This window comes from Salmo salar, chromosome ssa29 (assembly GCF_905237065.1).
Source record: "Salmo salar chromosome ssa29, Ssal_v3.1, whole genome shotgun sequence".
NCBI classification, from domain to species: domain Eukaryota; kingdom Metazoa; phylum Chordata; class Actinopteri; order Salmoniformes; family Salmonidae; genus Salmo; species Salmo salar.
The window spans coordinates 9,693,746-9,714,160 of NC_059470.1; the positions used below are offsets into that span (position 1 = coordinate 9,693,746).

The 20,415-nt window shown below is 43.9% G+C and overlaps 1 protein-coding gene across 9 annotated transcripts in view; it reads right to left on the reverse strand.

Moving 5' to 3' along the window:
* Window positions 1-611: 611 nt before the first annotated feature.
* Window positions 612-20,415, reverse strand: part of rbm33a (RNA binding motif protein 33a) — a 50,463-nt gene continuing 30,659 nt past the window's right edge. For 4 of the 9 annotated variants that reach the window (XM_014180673.2, XM_014180672.2, XM_014180678.2 and 1 more), the window contains 10 exons: window positions 19,377-19,438; window positions 15,684-15,819; window positions 14,746-15,107; window positions 13,754-14,056; window positions 13,204-13,515; window positions 11,026-11,670; window positions 8,792-8,959; window positions 6,592-6,798; window positions 6,105-6,193; window positions 612-5,930 (listed from right to left, as the gene is read on the reverse strand). In XM_014180673.2, coding sequence (XP_014036148.2) covers window positions 5,882-5,930; window positions 6,105-6,193; window positions 6,592-6,798; window positions 8,792-8,959; window positions 11,026-11,670; window positions 13,204-13,515; window positions 13,754-14,056; window positions 14,746-15,107; window positions 15,684-15,819; window positions 19,377-19,438 — 2,333 coding nt within the window. In that variant the 3' untranslated portion in view covers window positions 612-5,881. The remainder of the gene's footprint in view (window positions 5,931-6,104; window positions 6,194-6,591; window positions 6,799-8,791; window positions 8,960-11,025; window positions 11,671-13,203; window positions 13,516-13,753; window positions 14,057-14,745; window positions 15,108-15,683; window positions 15,820-19,376; window positions 19,439-20,415) is intronic. The other 5 variants (XM_014180677.2, XM_014180676.2, XM_014180674.2 and 2 more) reach the window with 5 other exon arrangements.

A 20,415-nucleotide genomic window follows, 5' to 3' on the forward strand; every position in this document is an offset into this window, starting at 1 on the left:
TATAGAAAATTTGTGGGCAGAACTGAAAAAGCGTGTGCGAGCAAGGAAGCCTACAATTCTGACTCAGTTACACCAGCTCTGTCAGGAGGAATGGGCCAAAATTCACCCAACTTATTGTGGGAAGCTTGTGGAAAGCTACCTGAAACATTTGACCCAAGTTAAGCAATTTAAAAGGCAATGCTACCAAATACTAATTAAGTGTACATAAACTTCTGACCCACTGGGAATGTGATGAAAGAAATTAAAGCTGAAATAAATAATTCTCTACTATTATTCTGACATTTCACATTCTTAAAATAAAAAGTGGTGATCCTAACTGACCTAAGACAGGGAATTTGTACTCTGATTAAATGTCAGGGATTGTTAAAAACTGAGTTTAAATGTATTTGGCTAAGGTGTATGTAAACTTCCAACTTCAACTGAACATAGGCATACTTTTATAATCATAAGAATGACTTGAGTATAATTCGTTTCTACCTATAGTTAGCACATCATACTAGGCATCAATCGCACTGTGATATTTCACCTGGTTAAATAAAGGTGAAATACATTTTTTTTTAAATCAATCACACTGCCTTTAATTTCAAAGTTAATTCAAGAAAACCAAAAGACAAAATACATTGGTGTTTATTTAGGTATGGAATCACTTAATTATTCAACAATGTACATTGTATCTTGTATATTTTGTAAAACTAATAGCATATTTCAACATGTTGCATCTCAGTTTACAAAGGCATCTCAAGCAAACATTTCACAGACAAACACTGAAATTCTTGAACAACGTTGGTTTGTACAATCTTGATTGATCAACATTTCTTTCAACACAAATGTGAAACATACATTTTGGTATATTTTCAACAATTCAAGTCAGTTTTGTCAGTGCTTGACAATATCACACCGTACACGGTATAAGAAATCAGTGGTGTCTTTTTTATGATCCAACCAAACATTTGAATGCCGAGCATAGCTGGCATGACTTGGGTGGAGCGGAAGCGTGTGGCTTTAAGCGTGTCTGATCTGTGAACCCGGGTGTCGTCACAGATGTTAACCTCCATCCATTGGGCTAACAAACAAAGGTAATCCAGGCAGGGCCCCTGCTTGATACAGAGGGTTAAGAGCAGCAACAACCACAATAACAACACACCTCAACTGAGTCAATGCCAACCTTGGAGGTTGGGAGGATAGGGTTACAGGAAAAGTTGTTGATGGAAGAAGCGTAAGTCTGACCAATGGGGTTTGAGGCCCAAAACCATGCTGCAAAATCAACTGAATTATCAAGAGGAAAAAGTAGTCAATCGTGTTCTCACAGGACCTGCAAACAACCAAATCGTGCTAACATTGAGAGGCAAGCCGCCAGTCCACGGGATCACACCTAAAAAAGAAAGAAGAGGAAAGGAGTCAACTATGGATATTCAGCCGTGGTCCTGCAACAAAAAAACTAAGCGCTTCAGGAGCCCATCCAATACACCTAAGTGAAGAATAAGAAACGTTAGTAGTTTCAAAGTTCGGAGATCTTTTAAACGTCAGGCGCGTCTTCAACCCAACGGCCACGATAACATTTTAAGCAGCATGTACAGTAGTTGTATCTTAGAAAGCCATTGACATTTAAAATAATCAATAGGAAACAATTAGATGATGTGAGCAGATCAGTCAATCAGTAGATGTAGCATCCTGTTTAAAACCTAAATTAGTGCAGTTTTCCCAAAAAATTATCAACATTGAAACAGCTAAAGTGGAGTGCTCCAAACCTGATGACACAAAAAGCATAACGTTCATCGTAAAGTACATGCAAGTACAACGGCAATAAAAACCTTTGAAACAAGGTACAAAAATAGGTCCAATATGAACCTGGTTCTCTGTTACAAGACATAACCTTCATGTCTTTTACTAATGGGACTTAAATGGCATTGCCAATACTTTTCAAATCCATAGGATTCAAATTCAATACAAAAAAACATTGAACAACGTGCAAAGAAGCGGCCAGTTCAAACATATAACAAAACAAAATAAAACCTCAGTAGAGTCAGAGAAAGCACAAAATGGGAACAGTGACAAAAAAAACAAAAAAAAACTTTAAAATTGTACTCAATTGTAACATGTAGCCCTTTGCGACTTACAAGGAGTACAGGAAACCACTAGGTAACACATGAGTCTTCCTCTGCTCCTTATGCTTACAGCTAATACTATGGCATCGCAAATAATTAATTATCAGTGCTGTGTGTTGGGGAGGATGGGGGTAATTAAATGTAAAACTATGAATATATACACTATGAATAAAGATACTCAAATACTTGACAAAAAAAAAAAAAGATTCATTGCCAGAAATAATGGCATATTGTACCCAATTAGCATGTAATGGAACTATGTAGCCTACATTCAAACTACGTAGCCTACATTCAAAAGCACAAGTTACCTAATCTTACTGATACACCTAGTTCCCAAATTGAATTGTGCAACAGGAAATTGTTAAAGGATTTGGTAAAACAGCACAGGGAGGGGAGTCAGTATACTGTAAGAGACAATAACCAGGGAGGATAAAAACTAACCAATACCTTAAGAAAAATATTAAATTACAATGAATGACAGCTGGCATCCGAATTGAGCTACCTCACCGCAACGACAAATAGACATCAGACACACAAAGTTGCGGGCTAGAATAGTTCAATCGGCTTCACATAACCATATTTCCATGGTATATATAGGCCATATTTTATTTTCCCTTTAAAACGTCTTCAAATATCTACAAACAGAAACAGGGTCCAGGCTCTCAAGTTTTTGTTCAACATACAAATGAAATACTTGTAGAATAATGAAAGTCTGGACACACATATCTATATATAGATATATATATATATATATATATAAAAATAAAAAAAAAGGTTAACGTGATACAACAAAGCACATAATGAGAACTCAAAACGTTTGGAAAAGTGATAAACATTCAGTGAAAGTTATAATTGTTTGATGTTATGTACATGACTACTAATACACTGACAATGGTTGCCCCCACACCTTCCCAAATGGAACAGGTATTGCACTAAATTATACAAAATAATGGAATTATACTGCAACTGTTTTATTCTGATATCTTATTATGGGAGGTTGGTCACTTTTGGAAGCAAAATAAAAACCTAACCAAGCTTTGATCCAGCAACACTGAAAGGTACTATGTTGTTCACTGATACAAATATGCATTTGTTGCACCAGATACCAGGTTTCAGTAAACCTGAAATCCATCATTAATAAATAAAATACACCATGAAAAAAAATATGATGTATATATGCGTGTGTGTATATATATATATATATATATATATACACACGTTCATTACCTAGATAATCACTCAGGTAGAATGAGTTTGTAAATATGTTTTTTTTCTTTTAAGTAAAAAAAACAAGTATGAGCTTTCCTTTTGCAGCTTGGTGTTCTAATCAGAATTATAAACAACAAAAACATAGATTGGCAAGACTGCTAGAACATTCTGAATTGTGGCCAAATGCAAAAACCAGTATCCTTGTTTAACTATTGAGTCAAAGTAAAATGTACTATTAAATTAAAGTTTACTATTAAATTAAAGTAGAAGTTGTAGCTCAGGTTAGAGTTCTATATGATCAGAAACAAAACTCAACTGTTTCTAAATGACCCATATCAAAAATCTTCTGAACGTATCAGCCAACAATAATCATATCAGCAATACAATACAGAATCTAAATTTATGGCAACTAAAACACATCTGCTGCAATGTAAAAATTGTACCCTGCAAAAATTGGACGCTTCAAAAAGTTTTTTTCCCAATCAATCTGTAAGAGATTTTGTTGACAAACTATAAAACTACCAACCATACTCAGCATTTGAATCATTATACCAATGTAGCATGACAATCTTAAACCCAGTGTTTCCCCTGTATTCATTTAACAGCGGCGCACCGGTGCGGCTAAATTGTTGCCGCCACACCAAATATATATATAAAAAAGTGGAATGGAAAAATGTTTTGTGTAAACTTAAATGACAAAAACCAGACAAAGTACTTAGAAATGATCATTTAATCTTTGAGAACTAGAAATCCACAAAATAAAAGCTAGACAGTTCATATTTTACATTTTGGATTCTCCCTATGAATTTATGAGTATTCTTTGGCCTGGCTGGATTACCTACCGGGCACATACCCAGGGGCCCGATTAGGGTACCCATTGCTTTTGTTATGTGTGAGCATAACACAGCCATGGCAAAACGCGATACATAGAATTGCAGGACATTTTGCTGAGAAACCCGAAATTTGTCTCTCCGCCGCCAATTCTGAATCGAATTAAGCTGCGCCAACGGGTTGACCACGCCTATTACCACGCCCCCCCCCCCAACACGAACACCAGATAAACCCCTTTATGATCCTTGCCTGACCCCCCACCCCCCTTCTGCGACAGTTGCCACCACTGCTAAAACAAATTCTAAGGGAAACACCGATAAACCATTAAAATGGAACTTTAATGACGATTTACTATGGAGCGAACACACACCCACTAAACTTGACATGTACCAATGAAATAAGAATATGCCAACAATACACAAAACTAAAGTTGAGTGCGTCGCAAAAATGTAAATAAAGTCTAAAACGGATTCCGAGATCACACAAGCGTAGACGCCCTATTCATGTTTACCCAGTTAAAAGACAGAACTAACGGCTCCCTATTCAAGTACACGGTTTTTCCGATGGTCAAGTAACGCTACTGGTCAAAATGGACACACTAGCATCATAAGGGCAATTAAACCAGTCTTTCCGCGTAACGTCAATGAACTTAAATGTAGAGAAAACCTAACAAATACACACTATTTATCCATGTCATCCAGCCTAGTATTCCTCCAGAAGTGAAAAGTGAAGACATGGTGGTCAGTCAAAAAGGGCTTTCTTTAACAGAACTGTGTAAAGGAATAGGTTAAGAACGTCCTGTATTTTGCATGGCTAATCAATCGAAATTCTATTTGAATAAAAATCCTTGGAATCGTTACCTGATGCAAGTGCAAGTTTGAATCACCATAATCATACCCTCAAACCAGATTTAAAAAAAAAAAATGTTTAAATGGCTTAAATTCTCCACTAGGCTGTGCCCTTTACTCAGAAACAAAACACTACTTGAGGAAGGGCTCTACCCAAAAAGTCAACCCATCGCATCCAACCCACAATAATTATGAAATGCTGCCATCTGTAGAAGGAAAATGGCACTGCCAGAAAGGAAAATATGTTGTGGCAAGCTTCGCACCTATTCTACACCGGTTTCTTTCAGTCAAGACCTACATCAGCAGCTTGCCTCGAATCAGAAACACCTGTTCAGAAAATGTGTAAAATCTCCAGGTACAAGTTAAATGTCCTAAACTCTTTTCCCTAATCGTTGATATAGATGGTGTTCACAACTGAGCTGAGGGTGGGAGCAACCATTATCCAGTGTTAACCACTACTTCTTGTTGTCGTTAGATGCAAACCTTTTACTCAAACCTTTTCCCCATCTCAAATTTCTTCTGTCAAAGTTTGAAAAATCACAGACTATCCAGCATCTTCCCTCTAGTCACGTCTGTCCAAGTGTCCAGACCAGCGACCATAAACATATTTGTCATATGAAACCGGCATTGAACCTCCCCCTTAACGGCAATTCAAACATGAGCAAAACATGCTGCTTTGTGTTGACGTTTTCCCACAGTAGATAGTCAGCAGGCAAGGCGGTCGGGGGTGCTTGTTGTGAGGAGGATGAGGGTGCTGTGTAGGTTCGTGTTCCATAGGGCTGTGGTTACATATAGCTGAAGGATTTGTACACCGTAGTCTCCAAGCCACATGAGCGTCAGGCGTGACGTCCTGCGCTGGGCCCTCGCCGCCACCTTCTACCGCGCGCTTCAGACATCAATCAGTGACACATCAATATGGGACAAATCTATCATATGCCTGTATGGTTCCAAAAGAAAGATGCATCGATGAGTAAGCGTTCTAATTTGGTGTTAGGTGTAAACCCTTTTCATAATGATACATTTGGGGGGGGGGACACACTACATTTTCAGAGTAGTGACAGAGGATTGGGGTGTTTTAAAAATGGAGAGTGAAACAAAGTGGTTTATTTACCTGTTGAAGCTGACTTGGAAACTCAAGGCATGCTGTGGATTGTGAAATTTGGCAATGGCTTTCCTCTGCTGGGGCAGCATTTTGAACATCTGCGGCAGCATGAGCAGAACAAGGGGAGAGCAGGCGTGTTTACAACAGAGCAGTTGCTGCTACCCCCATCGCAAGCTTCTCTCATCCACAAGAGGGCGCAGGGGTGGATGGGGCAGCCAGGTGTGGTTATATTACATTCTGTAGCTAGGGGGTGCTAGCAGACCACAATCGGATCCACATTAGTTAAGAGTCCAACAATATGAGAGGGAGCATAGAAGACATTCTACCGGTGGAGCAGGGAAGCATGGAGGGAGAGTAGGGTAAGCGTCCCAAATGGCACCCTAGAATGCCCTACTTCAAAAAAATTATAATACATGTCATTTTTTATTTAAAGTTGAGCATTCTAGGGTGCTATTTGAGACGCAAACACAGATGGAGACAAGGAAAGCAGGCCTACCTGGATGGGGCCGATTGAGTTGAGCAAGTTTCGGAGTTGCGCGTCGGTGGTGGATGTGGAGAGGCCGTCTATGGACACAGTGCAGGCCTGGCTGTCCCCTGCCCCTCTCTGGCTCTGTCTGGTAGGAATCAGGCGCCCACGGCCCAGCTGACTCACCCCTCCCGCCCCCGCTGCCCCTCTGGCTCTGCCACACCCCGGGACAACCACCTGCACCAGGCAGGGAGGAAAGAAAGGGGGAGGGGGGAAAGAGAGGAAACTGCTTGAACCTCTTATGCAGGTATGTTGTTTTAATACCGCATTCAGCCGAGTGGCAACGAGATGCGTGATATCTACAGTGCATTCAGAAAGTATTCAGACCCCTTGACTTTTTCCAGTTACATTAGACTTATTCTAAAATGGATTAAATAGTTTTTATTCCTCATCAATCTACACACAATACCACATAATGACAAAGCAAAAACAGTTTAGAAATCTTAGCAAATTTATAAAGAATAAAAATGAAATATCACATTTACATAAGTATTCAGACCCTTTACTCAGTACTTTGTTGAAGCACCTTTGGCAGCGATTACAGCCTCAAGCCATCTTGGGTAAGATGCTACAAGCTTGGCACACCTGTATTCTTCTCTGCATATCCTCTCAAGCTCTGTCAGGTAGGATGGGAGTGTCTTTGCACAGCTATTTTCAGGTCTTTCCAGAGATGTTCGATTGGGTTCAAGTCCGGGCCCTGTCAGAGTGACGATCGGGTTCTTGGTCACTTCCCTGACCAAGGCCCTTCTCCCCGATTGCTCAATTTGGCCGGGCGGCCAGCTCTAGGAAGAGGCTTGGTGGTTTCAAACTTCTTCCAATTAGGAATGATGGAGGCCACTGTGTTCTTGGGGACCTTCAATGCTGCAGAAATGTTTTGGTAACCTTCCCCCAGATCTGTGCCTCGACACAATCTTGTCTCGGAGCTCTACGGACAATTCCTTCAACCTCATGGCTTGGTTTTTACTCTAACATGCACTGTCAACTGTGGGACCTTATATAGACAATCATGTCCAATCAATTGATTTTACCACAGGTGGACTCCAATCAAGTTGTAGAAACATCAAGGATGATCAATGGAAACAAGATGCTCCTGAGCTCAACTTCAAGTCTCATAGCAAAGGGTCTGAATATTCCTATTATAAATTGACAAACATTTCTAAAAACATGTTTTCGCTGTCATTATGGAGTATTGTGTGTAGATTAATGAGGAAAAAACTTTCATACATTTCAGGATAAGGCTTTAACGTAACAAAATGTGGAAAAAGTCGGAATACACTGTACATTTACATCCTTTAGCAGTCTTATCCAGAGAGACTTACATCTACCAGAGTCTACTGTTTTCAGCATGACTGAAAATTCAAAAACCTGCTGTTTTTTTCTCCATTTTCTCATAAACACCTCCAGGCTGCTGAGCTGGTGCTTTAGCTTGATTGACTTATTATATTTCTACATACAGTGTCAACGTCAAAACATGACTGCTGCCTACATGCATCTGTTGTATCTTCATACGAGAGCGAGGGAGGGAGTGGTGTGTTCGTTCGTCAGCCACCGCGGCGGAAAGGGGGAGCGACCCCAGAGTACAAAGAAGGAGAGAGCCAGCCAACCAGGCGTCATGGTGGCTGCCTTTCCCTGTCAGTGTCGCCGAGCCAAGAGCGTCCGTCCTGTCCGCCGAGACGGCGGGCTGGTGACAAGCGTGCAGAGGCCAGGGGACCCCATGTAGCAGTCGTGTCACGCCGACTCTCAGCTTGTCAACATTACTACACCTGGCATACTGTCCTGTCTTAAGTTATTACCAGACCTGCTCCAAATGGTACAGCTGCTAACATAAACGTCAGGGGAACGCCAGAGGCATGAAAAACATAGCGAATAGCAATGTATTAAGAGAGGATTTTCTTACATCTATATTTAAAAGATGAGTTCTAGGTAGCGCTCCTGTCAAAAATACACCTGCCCTTAATATGACAGTACTGGCTGGTGGACCAAAAACACAGTTTCAGGCCCTGGTAAGTAACGCTATAGCGTGTTAGCTCGGCCCTGTTTAGAGTCCACCGGTTCCGTCCCAAATGGCACCTCAAATGGCTATGTAGGGAATAAGGTGCCATTTGGGACACAAACACATTTTTTTGTGTAGTGCTCGTAATGGTGATAGGTGTGAGTGGATATAACCTACCCTGTTGCCCATGCCCCCTCTGCCCCCCTGTGTGACCAGGCCCTGTATGGGCTGTCCTCCGGGGGGGCTGGCTAGGGTTACCTTCCTCACTGGGCCCTGGCGGAGCTGGGGGGCTGGCCTGGTGGCCTGCTGCTGGATTGGGGCGCTGGCACCACTCACATCTCCTCCCTAGAGATCACACAGTACAGGGAAAGTAAATAGACTGCAGGGCTCTGTCCTAAATGGCACCCTATTCCCATTATAGTGCACTACATTTGACCAGAGTCCTATGGGGGGCTCTGGTCAAAAGTAGTGCACTTTGTATGGAATAGGGTGCCAACGTAGTGCACTATCGCAGGCCATAGGGTGCCATTTGGGGCGCATTCGCTAACCAGACTTTCGACTCATTTCTCGGTTTTAACTGTTACAGTGTGGTCCGGATGGAGTCCTTCGATTGGATGCAAGGGCCTGGCGACGCAGAGAACACAAGACCGATCACGGATTCCAGACATCAAATCGAACATCAAAACGGTCAAAAAAGGTCCTGTTGAAATGAGCCAGTCTGGCTTTCCTGTTCTCACACCACAATACCCATGAAGACATTAGCTTTGAGGCGGAGCACTGTGGGCCTCATGCTGAGAATGGATCCAACATGGTTACGCTCTCGTTATTAAATAGTTAGATAGCTAGGGCCGTACAGCCTACACACATGCACACCCACACGCGTAACGAGATGAAGGCTGTCTCTTCTCTCCTCCTCCTCCTCTTAATGTGACAGATCAATACTAGGAAAAGAGAGAAAGACAGCAGAGCTATCTGACTCGGACCGGTCTCCTGCTGTCATCCCACAGTAAATGGATTAATCCTCCTATAGAAATCTACAGCTGCTGATTGCACCCATCAGATGCTAAGCTGCATTACACCCGAGTGACACCGGCTTCACATGTTCCCCGTCCCTTTACCCCACCCCGTCTCCTCCCCACCCCCCTGGCTTTTGTAGCGCATGTTGCATTGTAGGGCCCTATTCTGCCTGATTAAACCCCCCCCACCCCTTATCTGCACTGCCTAAGCTATACAAATCCAATTCCCTCAAAAGTGGCGACTCTTTCTTACACAGGTATTATGGCGCAGAGCCGCCCTGCTAAGGGAAGATTAATTGACGCGAGTCGTGGGTTGACGTTTCTATGGCTCACACACCTGAGAGGCGGCTGCTGGAGAGAGGGAGGGAGGGAGCGAGATAACATTGTCAGGCTGCCGATGACAGCGGAACAATGTGTGGCGGAGGAGAGAGCATCTGGAGAATCTGCTTTTTCAGCACAGCTATGGGCTTCCTCTCTCCCTCGGAGATGCGGCACTTCAGATAGCTAGGAACAGGTTTCTATTAACGTGGCTGACACTCCGTTATCTTCATTTAGGGCATCAGAGAGAGAGAGAGAGAGCCTGCGATGCAGCCTTTACAGCCTTATCCTCTGGGATGTGAGCAAAGCAGCTTACTCCAAAATACATCACATCTCACAACTGCCTCATCAACGACAGATACGAATGTTTATACACAAAGCCTTTTCCAATTTACAACCGTGATTAATTCATAATTAAGGCGGCGGCAGTAGTGATTTGAACCAACGAGAATAAAATGATCCAACGCTGACAAAGGAGGGATTTCTGAATCTGGACCGAGTTGGCTCATAACCGTCTGTTTTGCACTTAAAGTTCCGCCGTTTAGATCTTTTAAAAACAATATGGGTATGCCTTCAAAAAGGACAGTGGTGTCTCAAACACCAAATACATTTAATATATGTCAGAGAAATGCCAGACAGTTCACATTAATGACTGGTTCCTATTAGTATTTTAAAGCTAAGATGGGTGTGGAAGCGCCTCATTTTCAATACCACCACAAAAACAAAGGAAATGGGACACTTTATGGATACATCTTGCCAAAATGACACAGAGAGCCATATAGCATTCCAAATAGGTTACAAAACATGTGGTCCGAGGGAGTGGGTGACATTTAAAAGTATCTGGAAATTCTTAGGTTGAATTCACTTTCAAGGAAACAATAGAGGGTACCGAACGAACCGCAGGACAAAGGCAAAACGAAACAAAGATGCTGTTAATTTAGGATTGCAAAATTCCGGTACATTTTCCCCAAATTCCCAGGTTTTCCTGTTTATTCCCTTCGGATTCGGTAATTCTCCCGGAATTTTGCAACCCTATTTCTGTCAGTCCAAAAGCAAATCACTAAACCAGGAACTCACCCCTCCTAGAAGCTTGACCACTCTTACTTTCTGTGGGACTTGTGGCCCCGCTCCGTCTCCACTGTTGGCTCGCTGCATCACAGTTCTCTTCACCCCTGATTTAGGCCCCAGAGCCTGGGCCTGGCCTGAACCCAGACCCGCCATCGGGACTCCCTGAATGGGCATGTTCCCCATGAGAGGGGCCCCACCTGGTCTGACAGGGTTCAGCTGGGTAACGTTCCTCCTCTGCTGCCCGTGTTGCTGTTGCCACTGGACCTGCTGCTGAGGGTTGGGACCAGGGCCACGCCCCTGCTGGCTGCCCTGCCAGCCTGGAGCCAGGGCTTGCTCACCCTTGGTCAGGCGGGTCTTGACGTTCTGGCGGAGTGCGGGGGGCGTCTGTGGGGTGCCGTTGGGAGGGAAGGCAGAAGTGCCTTGCTGGGGCTGTTGAGGTTTAGGAGGAAACTGCCTCTGCAGTTGTTGTTGGGGCGGTTGTTGATGTTGTTGTGGGTCACCCTGGCCGTTGATGCGTTCCAGTAGCTCCTTCTTGCGGACGCTGGCCTGCATCTGCCTCCTCATCTCCTTCCTCTTCAGGATCTCTTCCCGGAGACGCTTCTGCTCCTCGATCTTCAGACGGTACTGCCGCGTCTCCTCGTCCTCGTCCGGATCCTACAACAAATCGAACAATACGAGAAAAATCACAAAGACACAAACTCACAATGTGTTAGCAACACAGACTTGCTTCCCCAATGGAACCCTATTCCCTATATAGTGCACTACTTTTGACCAGAGCCCAATGGGCCCTCAGACTAGTGATGGGGAAAGAAATCGATATCTTTCTGACAATATTGCATTGATATTTTTGCGCTAGCTTGCTGTACCTGCACCAAAACTCCAGTGTTTTTCCTTCATATCTTGCTCTTTTTAAATAGAGAGCACATTTTGTTTTCAGCACTTTTATTTCCACGATTGATCAAAACTGGTTCTCTCATGGCTCTCTCTTGTCCCTCTGCAGCAACCTTTTGCACTCAGAACCTGGACTCTACAAGGTGTCGAAAGCATTCTATAAAGGATGCTGGCCCATGTTGACTCCAATGCTTCCCACAGTTGTGTCTAGTTGGCTGGATGTCCTTTGGGTGGTGGTCTATTCTTGACACACACGGGAAACTGTTGAGCGTGAAAAACCCAGCAGTGTTGCAGTTCTTGACACACCCAAACCGGTAAGCCGGGCACCTACTACCATACCCCGTTCAAAAGGCACTTAGATCTTTGTCTTGCCTATTCACCCTCTGAATGGCACACAATCCATGTCTCAAGGATTAAAAAAATCCATCTTTAACCGGTCTCCTCCCCTTCATCTACACTGACTGAAGTGGATTTAACAGGTGACATCAATAAGGGATCATAACTTTCATCTGGTCATTCTGTCATGGAAAGAGCAGGTGTTCCTAATGTTCTGTACCCTCAGTGAATACATAGAATCGTGATAATAGCAATACATAATCGTATTGTAAGGTCCCTGGCAATTCCCAGCCCTTCCTCACACTATTCCCATTATAGTGCACTACTTTTGACCAGCGCTCGTTAAAAGCAGTGCACTATAGGGAATAGGGTGCCATTTGAGACGCAACCATAGAGTTATACAGTGTTTACCATTGGGACCGTCTAAATTGGAGTGACATTCACAGTAGCAATGAGAAGCAATACCCCCCAGAGAAATATACTACGATGGTATTGATTCATCTTCTAATGGACTCCTCTGTGAACGAGTCTCATCTCATTTCTAACCTTATGATTGGGCCATTAAATAAATAGAACTACCTCATTTAGGATCGCGGCGGGCTTCGCTCGGCTTATCTCAGGTTACTGAATTTTACAGGCACACCGTCTGTCAAAATAATAAAGCATTCTCAAATTAGCTTCATGCCTTGAATATGTGATAAAACAGAGAAAATGATTAACAAAATAAAACTTAAAGCCCATTTTCTAAATTCTTCCAATATTGCAAATGAGTCGCACATGGAAATCCCAGCCGTTTCCCGTTGTTTTCCCGTTGTAGCCATAACACTGTTTAATTTAGACAGTCCTTTTAGGTGCGTCCGAAATGGCATCTTATTCCCTACATAGCACACTACTTTTGACCAGAGCTTTATTACATTATATAGGGAATAGGGTGCCATTTACATGTGGTGCAGAACTGACCTGTACTGCTGTGTTTGGCCGAGTGCTTGTGGAATCCCTGCGAACCACCGTTCTTCCAGGTGGCCCAGGGAGCTGTGCTGCAGCCATGTTGGCAGCAGCAGGCTGGGCTCTTCCTCTGCCACCGCCGGGTACCGGCCGAGGGTTCAGGCCCGGTCGCGCCCCTCCTTGCATTGCCCTGGAAACGGGCCTGACGTTGGAGGAGTTTGGCGCAGAGGCGGGGCGGACGTTGTTCGCGTTTTGGTTGCCAGGTGCCACGGGGAGCTCGCGGAGGTTGCTGTTGCGCTGGGGAATGACTTTGGGGGCAGGAGGGCTCTGTGGAAAGGGGAGGGATGATTTGTATTGACATTTGCTTGATATGCGTAGCCTATATAACCAATGTGATTTTCTTTTTGTGCCCGTTTGGGTTTTTGATTAGTAAGTAAAGCATGTCAATTCATTCAAAAATCGTTTGGAACTTGCCATAAACCTAAACAGTCCTATGACCGATTGTGAGCACAATCATTTCACAATTCTGAAACGAAAAGGGAAAAACTAAAACGCGGCTCCTCACCATCCTCGGCCTGATGGGGGCGTTACGCTGCTGGAGGTTCTGGGGGCGGGGCCCGCTAGGGTGCATCTGTCTGGGGCTGCCGTGCTGCTGCATCTGCTGCTGGTGGAAGGGGGGCTGGCCCTGCCCGCCGCGGTGCATCATGGGGCCTTGCCGCTGCTCATTGGGATGGGGGTGAGAGTGGTGCTGAAGGGGCGGCTGAGACAGGTCCTGTCTGTGGTGCTGCTGATGTTGTTGCTGCTGATGGGATAGAGGCAAGTCATGATGCTGGAGCTGCGAGTGGAGAAGGCCGTGCTGCATCAAGCCCTAGTTTAATTTTTTTTTTTTTTATCAAAAAAAGACAAAGCGGGCAGAATGAGTGATTTTAAGACGTACTGTTTTGACAAATAACTTGAACATGGAAAAAGCCACAGTTCTGAATTGTCGTACGCACACGACTCAAGCTTCAAGGAGAAACTGTTACATGCATTTGATTAACCTCCAATCGGTGTCCTCATATAGCCGCGGTAACCGAGGTAGAACTATGAGTCGTACACTAGAGGGCACTCTTGTCTGTGGCTCACCATACATACCACATGGGAGGGAGGTCTCAGAAATACGAACAGCTTTTATGACTGCTTCACTAACAGGGAATATTCAACGAGCTTGACTTATTTATGTGATCATTACTCGGGTTTCCAACATTTTAATAATCCAGTGAAAACTGGGTGAAATACCCGATTGGTTTATAAAATAAGAAAAGGCCCATATTTCACATGACATGCATCTCAACAGGTACTGTTTAATTGCGGATCGTGAAGAAGCCTGGAAAAAGCCAGAGTTTACAATACAAACTGAACAAATTCCCTTTCATGCAGAGTAAATACTAAACAAACGAATTAACAAAAAGATAACATTCCCATTTGTGGACCAACGCTTTAATCATTCCGCACGCCTCTTGCACAGGCAGAGTGCAGGCCACCACCACACATGTTATTGGTAGTAGATTCACTTACTCTCATCCGTACCTGCATCCCAAACTGGAGCTGCTGTGAGGGGAACGGCCCGGGAGTCCCCTGCTGCTGGGGGAAGCCGGGCTGACGGTGGCCCATGAAGAGCCTGGTGTTGGTGGGTCCGCTGTGCCCAGTCAGGCTCTGGGGGTGGCCCTGGGGAGGCAGGTTAGGTCTGGGGGGCTCTCTCTGGAACATCCCTAGCTGGCCCCCTGGACCCTGGCCTGGCTGGTTGAACCCTCCTGGGCTTGGCTGGTTGAAGGCCATGTGGCCCTGGCTGGAGAGCTGGTGGTTATTACTGTTCATGAGCAAGCCGGGGTTCTGGTGATCGAACATGAGCAGCTGCTGCCCTGGGAACCGCCCTGGCTCTATAGAACAGGAGGGGAAATAGGAGGGAGGAAAGAACCACAACTGAGACGTCAAGTTGTTTGCCGCATCTCCACTCACTTTCAATACATCAGACAGCGACTGCCAATACATAGACACGACACAAATATTTGATGGTATTCTCATTCCACATAAGCAGTAAATGGAGAAGTGATACGCATGTACATTAGGAGCCCCGACTCATTTCGAATGCATGCATGAGCACATGCATAACATTAATTGAGTTAATGGAACTCCGCAATTACCCTTGCAGCGTACCCTGAAGGTGTACTGCTAGGGGTTAATACCCAGAAGGGTTAGATATGCTAAGAGAGAAGACGTAACCCCTTAAAGGCAGGGAAGGAGGCATGGGTGGGTGAGTTGGGTGTGTGGGGCTAGGTAAGCAGGGCGACATCCCAAATGGCACCCTGTTCCTTATGTGGTGCACTATTTCTGACCAGAGCTCCCTGGTCAAAATTAGTGCACTATGTAGGGAATAGGGTGCCATTTGGGACACACTAATAGTGCACTAAAAAGGGAATTAAGGTGCCGTATGGGACGCAGAGCTGTGGTCTCACCCCCGATGAAGAAGGGTTCTCTGTCCTGGGGGGTGGGGGGAGGCTGGTTCCTCCAGGGCTCCATGTGATGGGGGGGCCTCTGGGGCGGCTGGCCGAAATTACCCGGCACGTGCTGTTGCTGGAAGTCCCCCTGTCCCTGTGATGGGGGGAGAGGAGCACACAAACGCTCATGCATTTAATTCCACATTGGGAACCACTGTAATCACAAACTAATTAAACCCCCCCCCAAAATGGACATTTCGGGTAATAATATTATACTAGAAAGGGAGTGAGTGCTCAAAATGTAATGGCTAGGATTATTCTCATTAGGCACGATGTTGACTTGCGTGAAATGTATATTTGTGCACACAAATATTCAGAGAAAATACCAAATACCTCTAATTCACTAGAGTAGTCATTGGATCATAGCAACATGACAAATCTGCCATTTTGGTCAGGAAAACGTCCATTTGAGAAACAGTTCCAATATTGTAAAATATCGTATGAAACAATGTGAACTACAGGATCGCTATGGTAAACCTGCACTAAAGCCAACATATACATTTAGTTGACGTGACCTGCTCGCGTTCCGGGAACAAGGATGGCAAAGCATTTTGGGCTTGGGTTAAATCAGTGCTAATTTCTTTGTCCCAGCCACCCATTTTGTATGTACAACAGCTTTCCACACAGCACACAATCCCCCCCACCGTGCTGCGTCTAATCTACCTTCAAGGAAAAGCAGCAGATAACGATCCTCTAATCCCTCCTTGGAATAAGAAGCCCCCCTTACAGCCCGTCTCTCCTTTATCCTCTTAAACATCAGTCTCTGTTGAAAAATTAACCTTCAACTCAACATGTGGCACTTCCACAAATGCGGTGATTAGACCTCCCTCCCTCCTTGCCGCTTTATAAATGACTTAAGATGCTATCTAAGCTTAATCCATCCTGATTCGCCGGTAGACTGACGGCATTTAGAGAGGGATCGAGGGGTGTTTTTGAATGCTGGACTGGCGAGAGTCGCCAAAGTTGCTTAACAGAAAGTTAATCAACGAGGCTTAACGAAGCAGAGGAGGAGAGGGAGCGGATCACATTGTTAGTTTGGACGTTAAAGCTCTGTTGCAAAGGTCAGTCCGGTATACACAATGGAGGCTTGGGTGTCTACATAATACCTCTGGAAATTTGTATGAATTTGATAACGCAGCTCATCCTCTGAGTGTTAATCCTCGATAAACAGGCTGAGAGGTGCTCAATGTGTAACTGATGCTGCAGATATCCCCCTCGGAAAGAGAAGAGGGCTAGCTAAGACAAATGTCATACAATGGACCGGGCCAAAATGTCAAACCATTCAATGAGAAATGGAAACGAAGAGGATTAGAAGTGACATTTCTTTTGGTCGTTCCCTCTTTGGACATAGTGTTTTGTACAAATTGCATATTGTTGCCACTGATGAGGGAGGGATTTCACCTTTCTAAGGACAATGGTACTGTTGACCAATGAGTCTGAAAGACATGTTAGATAAGTGCCTCTACCGTCGCACAGAAAATGTTCCCGATGGAACTTCAATGTCATCGTTTAAAGTTCTTTGTAGCTTGGACAATGTGGAACCAAGGCTACTTTCATGTTTTCAATATCTAACCTGATGATATTACAATGTATTCATACTTGGAATAAAATGGCTAAATATAATGATACTTTCACCACAGTGTTTCCCCTAGGATTTTTTTCAGCAACGGTGGCAAAGTTAGCATGGGTGGTGTGATAGCGGGCATGGCCAATTGCGCGGTCTCTGACCAAAGATTTTAAAGGCTATCCTCTTTGGCTGCTTTAAAGTAAATTTCCTGCAATTCTACACATTTTGCCAGGGGGCAGAGACCACGTTAGTTTATAAAAAACACATTTCCTGCAATTCTACACATTTGGCCATGGCTTATGGCGTTTTATGTTATCTGAGGGACTAAAACATAACAAAATCAATGGGGGCCCCCATGCCATAACATTTTTATTTTAGATTCTCTGACTAGTTTTTATTGCCGATCATTAGTTCTCAAAGACATATAGCTCCTTTATCTTTTCTATATACTTAATATCTGGTTTTAGTTTTACCGTCGCAATTTAAAAAAAATGTATATTTCTTGCCGTGGCTGCAACGATTTAGAAGCGGTGGCCAGCTACGGCTAAATTAATATACGGTACGGCACCACCAAGCACTTGATATAATGGATACTATTTCAACTACATGCAAATTACAAACATAAAAATATATTCTTGACTAGCAGTTTTTTCATCATGATAGCCCCCTAATGAGCTCTTAATTGGAACCCCTGATTAACAATATTGTTCATATAACGCTATTACAGGGGCATAATCTCATAATCTCCGCCGCCTCCTTGAACAATTACATTTGATAATCATCTGTAATCTGGTGCCCAGTCGTACATGGATATTGCAGGTCTTTTTGTCACATGCATTTCAAATCACGTCTGTGGCAACAGCAGCCTAAAAGTGATTGACAGCTGGGGAAACCAACACTATGCTTGGCGTCAGCTTAGCCTCTCCCTCAAACTCTGACAAATGTGTATAACAGCTCTGCTACACACACTGAAGCACTCTCTCTGCTATCAATGTCCACCGCCATCACAGACTGATGGAAACTGGCACTGGAAAATTGAAATGGAGAGGAGACGAGGAAGACTGAATAAAATGTAGGCAATTTCCAAATAACAGACTAACGCGAGACCCTGGCTCATTTGTAAACCTTTTGCCAAATGCAATTGGACGCAGCCATTTTTTTAATGTTTAAGCTGATTTGCATAAATCCATATAAAACGCTCTTCCCGGGAAGGTGTCAGTCAGCACCAGCGCCACCTGATGCCTAGGCATCATTAGCTGGGAGAACTGAGTGTGCATTCCAAATTGCACCCTATACCCTACACAGTGCACTACTTTTGACCAGAGCACTATGGGCCCTGACCAAAAGTAGTGCACTATGTAGGGAATAGGGTGCCATTTGGGATGCAGCTGAGTAACTTGAGGCATATTTGGCTGCCTAGCCAATCCACTTCCCCCACAATGTTTGTAATCACTTTTTTAAAAAGCATTCCTTTCCTGCTATCTCTGTAATGGGTTCTAGTTTACTCTGAGGCTCTTCAATGACTCCATATTCCTTTCTTTGACTACCTGACTATCTTTTTAGCTCAGAGTATGAAACAAAAACTGTGTTTTGGCCATGTTTTACCCATTCAAACAGCCTTCTAAAGGACTGTTCTGCTTTGGGACAAACTTGTCCTAAAAAGTGGTATTTTCACTGGCAAAAAAAAGTGGTATTTTCACTGGCGGTGGTAGGCTTTATCCCGGGCTGCGTGCCAAATGGTACCCCATTCCCATAGGGCTCTGGACAGATGGAGTGCACCATGTAGGGAATAAGGTTCAATTTGGGAGGCCGCCCTGATTTCAGGATTTCATTATGATGCCAACCTCAGAGTCTGAGCCCTAGCGCATCCATGAAGAGTGCAAACTAAACTAAGCCTGCCACCATAGCCACTGCCTAAAGCCCCTATCAACCATTTCCAGTTGTGCAGACAGACTTGGTATCAGAGTTTACAGATTTGCTCTAACAGTATTTGGACCCGAGTGGGCATCTAATTGCCATAATGACATTTCTCTCACAAAAAGGTCCACACTGTTAACGGAGACGGGGGAGCAGCTGCTACTCACAGGGAACCTCTGAGGACCCACAGCAGGTCTGGGCTGGCTCTGGGCAGGAGACAGCAAGGGCACTGCAGACAGAGAAAGATGTAGAAGATTGGGGGGGGGGTCGAGAAAGAAAATGGGAATAGGAAGAGAGAACGAGTGTGGGGAGAAGGAGAGGCAGTCCATTAGACACCCCTTTGTGAGCTGTTTACACAGGCACGTTTTAAGGCTCTCACACGTCGCACCGAATGTGGATCTGGCGTTCGTCTGAGAACCGTTTTTATATTTCACCTCCAAAATGAGGCAAAAAGGAATTAAAGAATGAACATAGTAAAATCATGTTGTAGTTCTCTTAAGGACCACAGGTTAAGGTAGATAGGTACATTTGGCTCTGAGGCCACTTCATCATACACTATTAGCTAGGGTTTTTTGACTTTAGTAAATATTACATGCATCTTCAATTCATAATCAGTTTGTTGTAACTGGTAATAGGGATTAATTTAACGGCAGAAATTGTAAAGGACAGTATGTTGTATATACAGCACATTCGGAAAGTATTCAGACCCTTTCCACTTTCCCACATTTTGTTACATTACAGCCTTACTCGAAAATTGATTAAATAATTTTCCCCCTCCTCATCAATCTACACACCATAGCGACAAAGTGAAAACCGGTTTTCAGAAATTTGTGCAAATGTATTAAATCTAAAAAACAGAAATAACTCATTTACATAAGTATTCAGACCCTTTTCTATGAGACACGAAATTGAGCATCTTGTTTCCATTGATCATCCTTGAGATGTTTCTACAACTAGAAGTCCACTTGTGGTAAATTCAATTGATTGGACATGATTTGGAAAGGCACACACCTGTCTATATAAGGTCCTACAGTTGACAGTGCACATCAGAGCAAAAACCAAGTCATGAGCCACCGGGACAGGATTGGGGAAGGGTACCAAAAAATGTTTTCAGCATTGAAGGTCCCCAAGAACAAAGTGGCCATCACCATTCATACATGAAAGTGGTTTGGAACCAACAAGACACTTCCTAGAGCTGGCCACCCA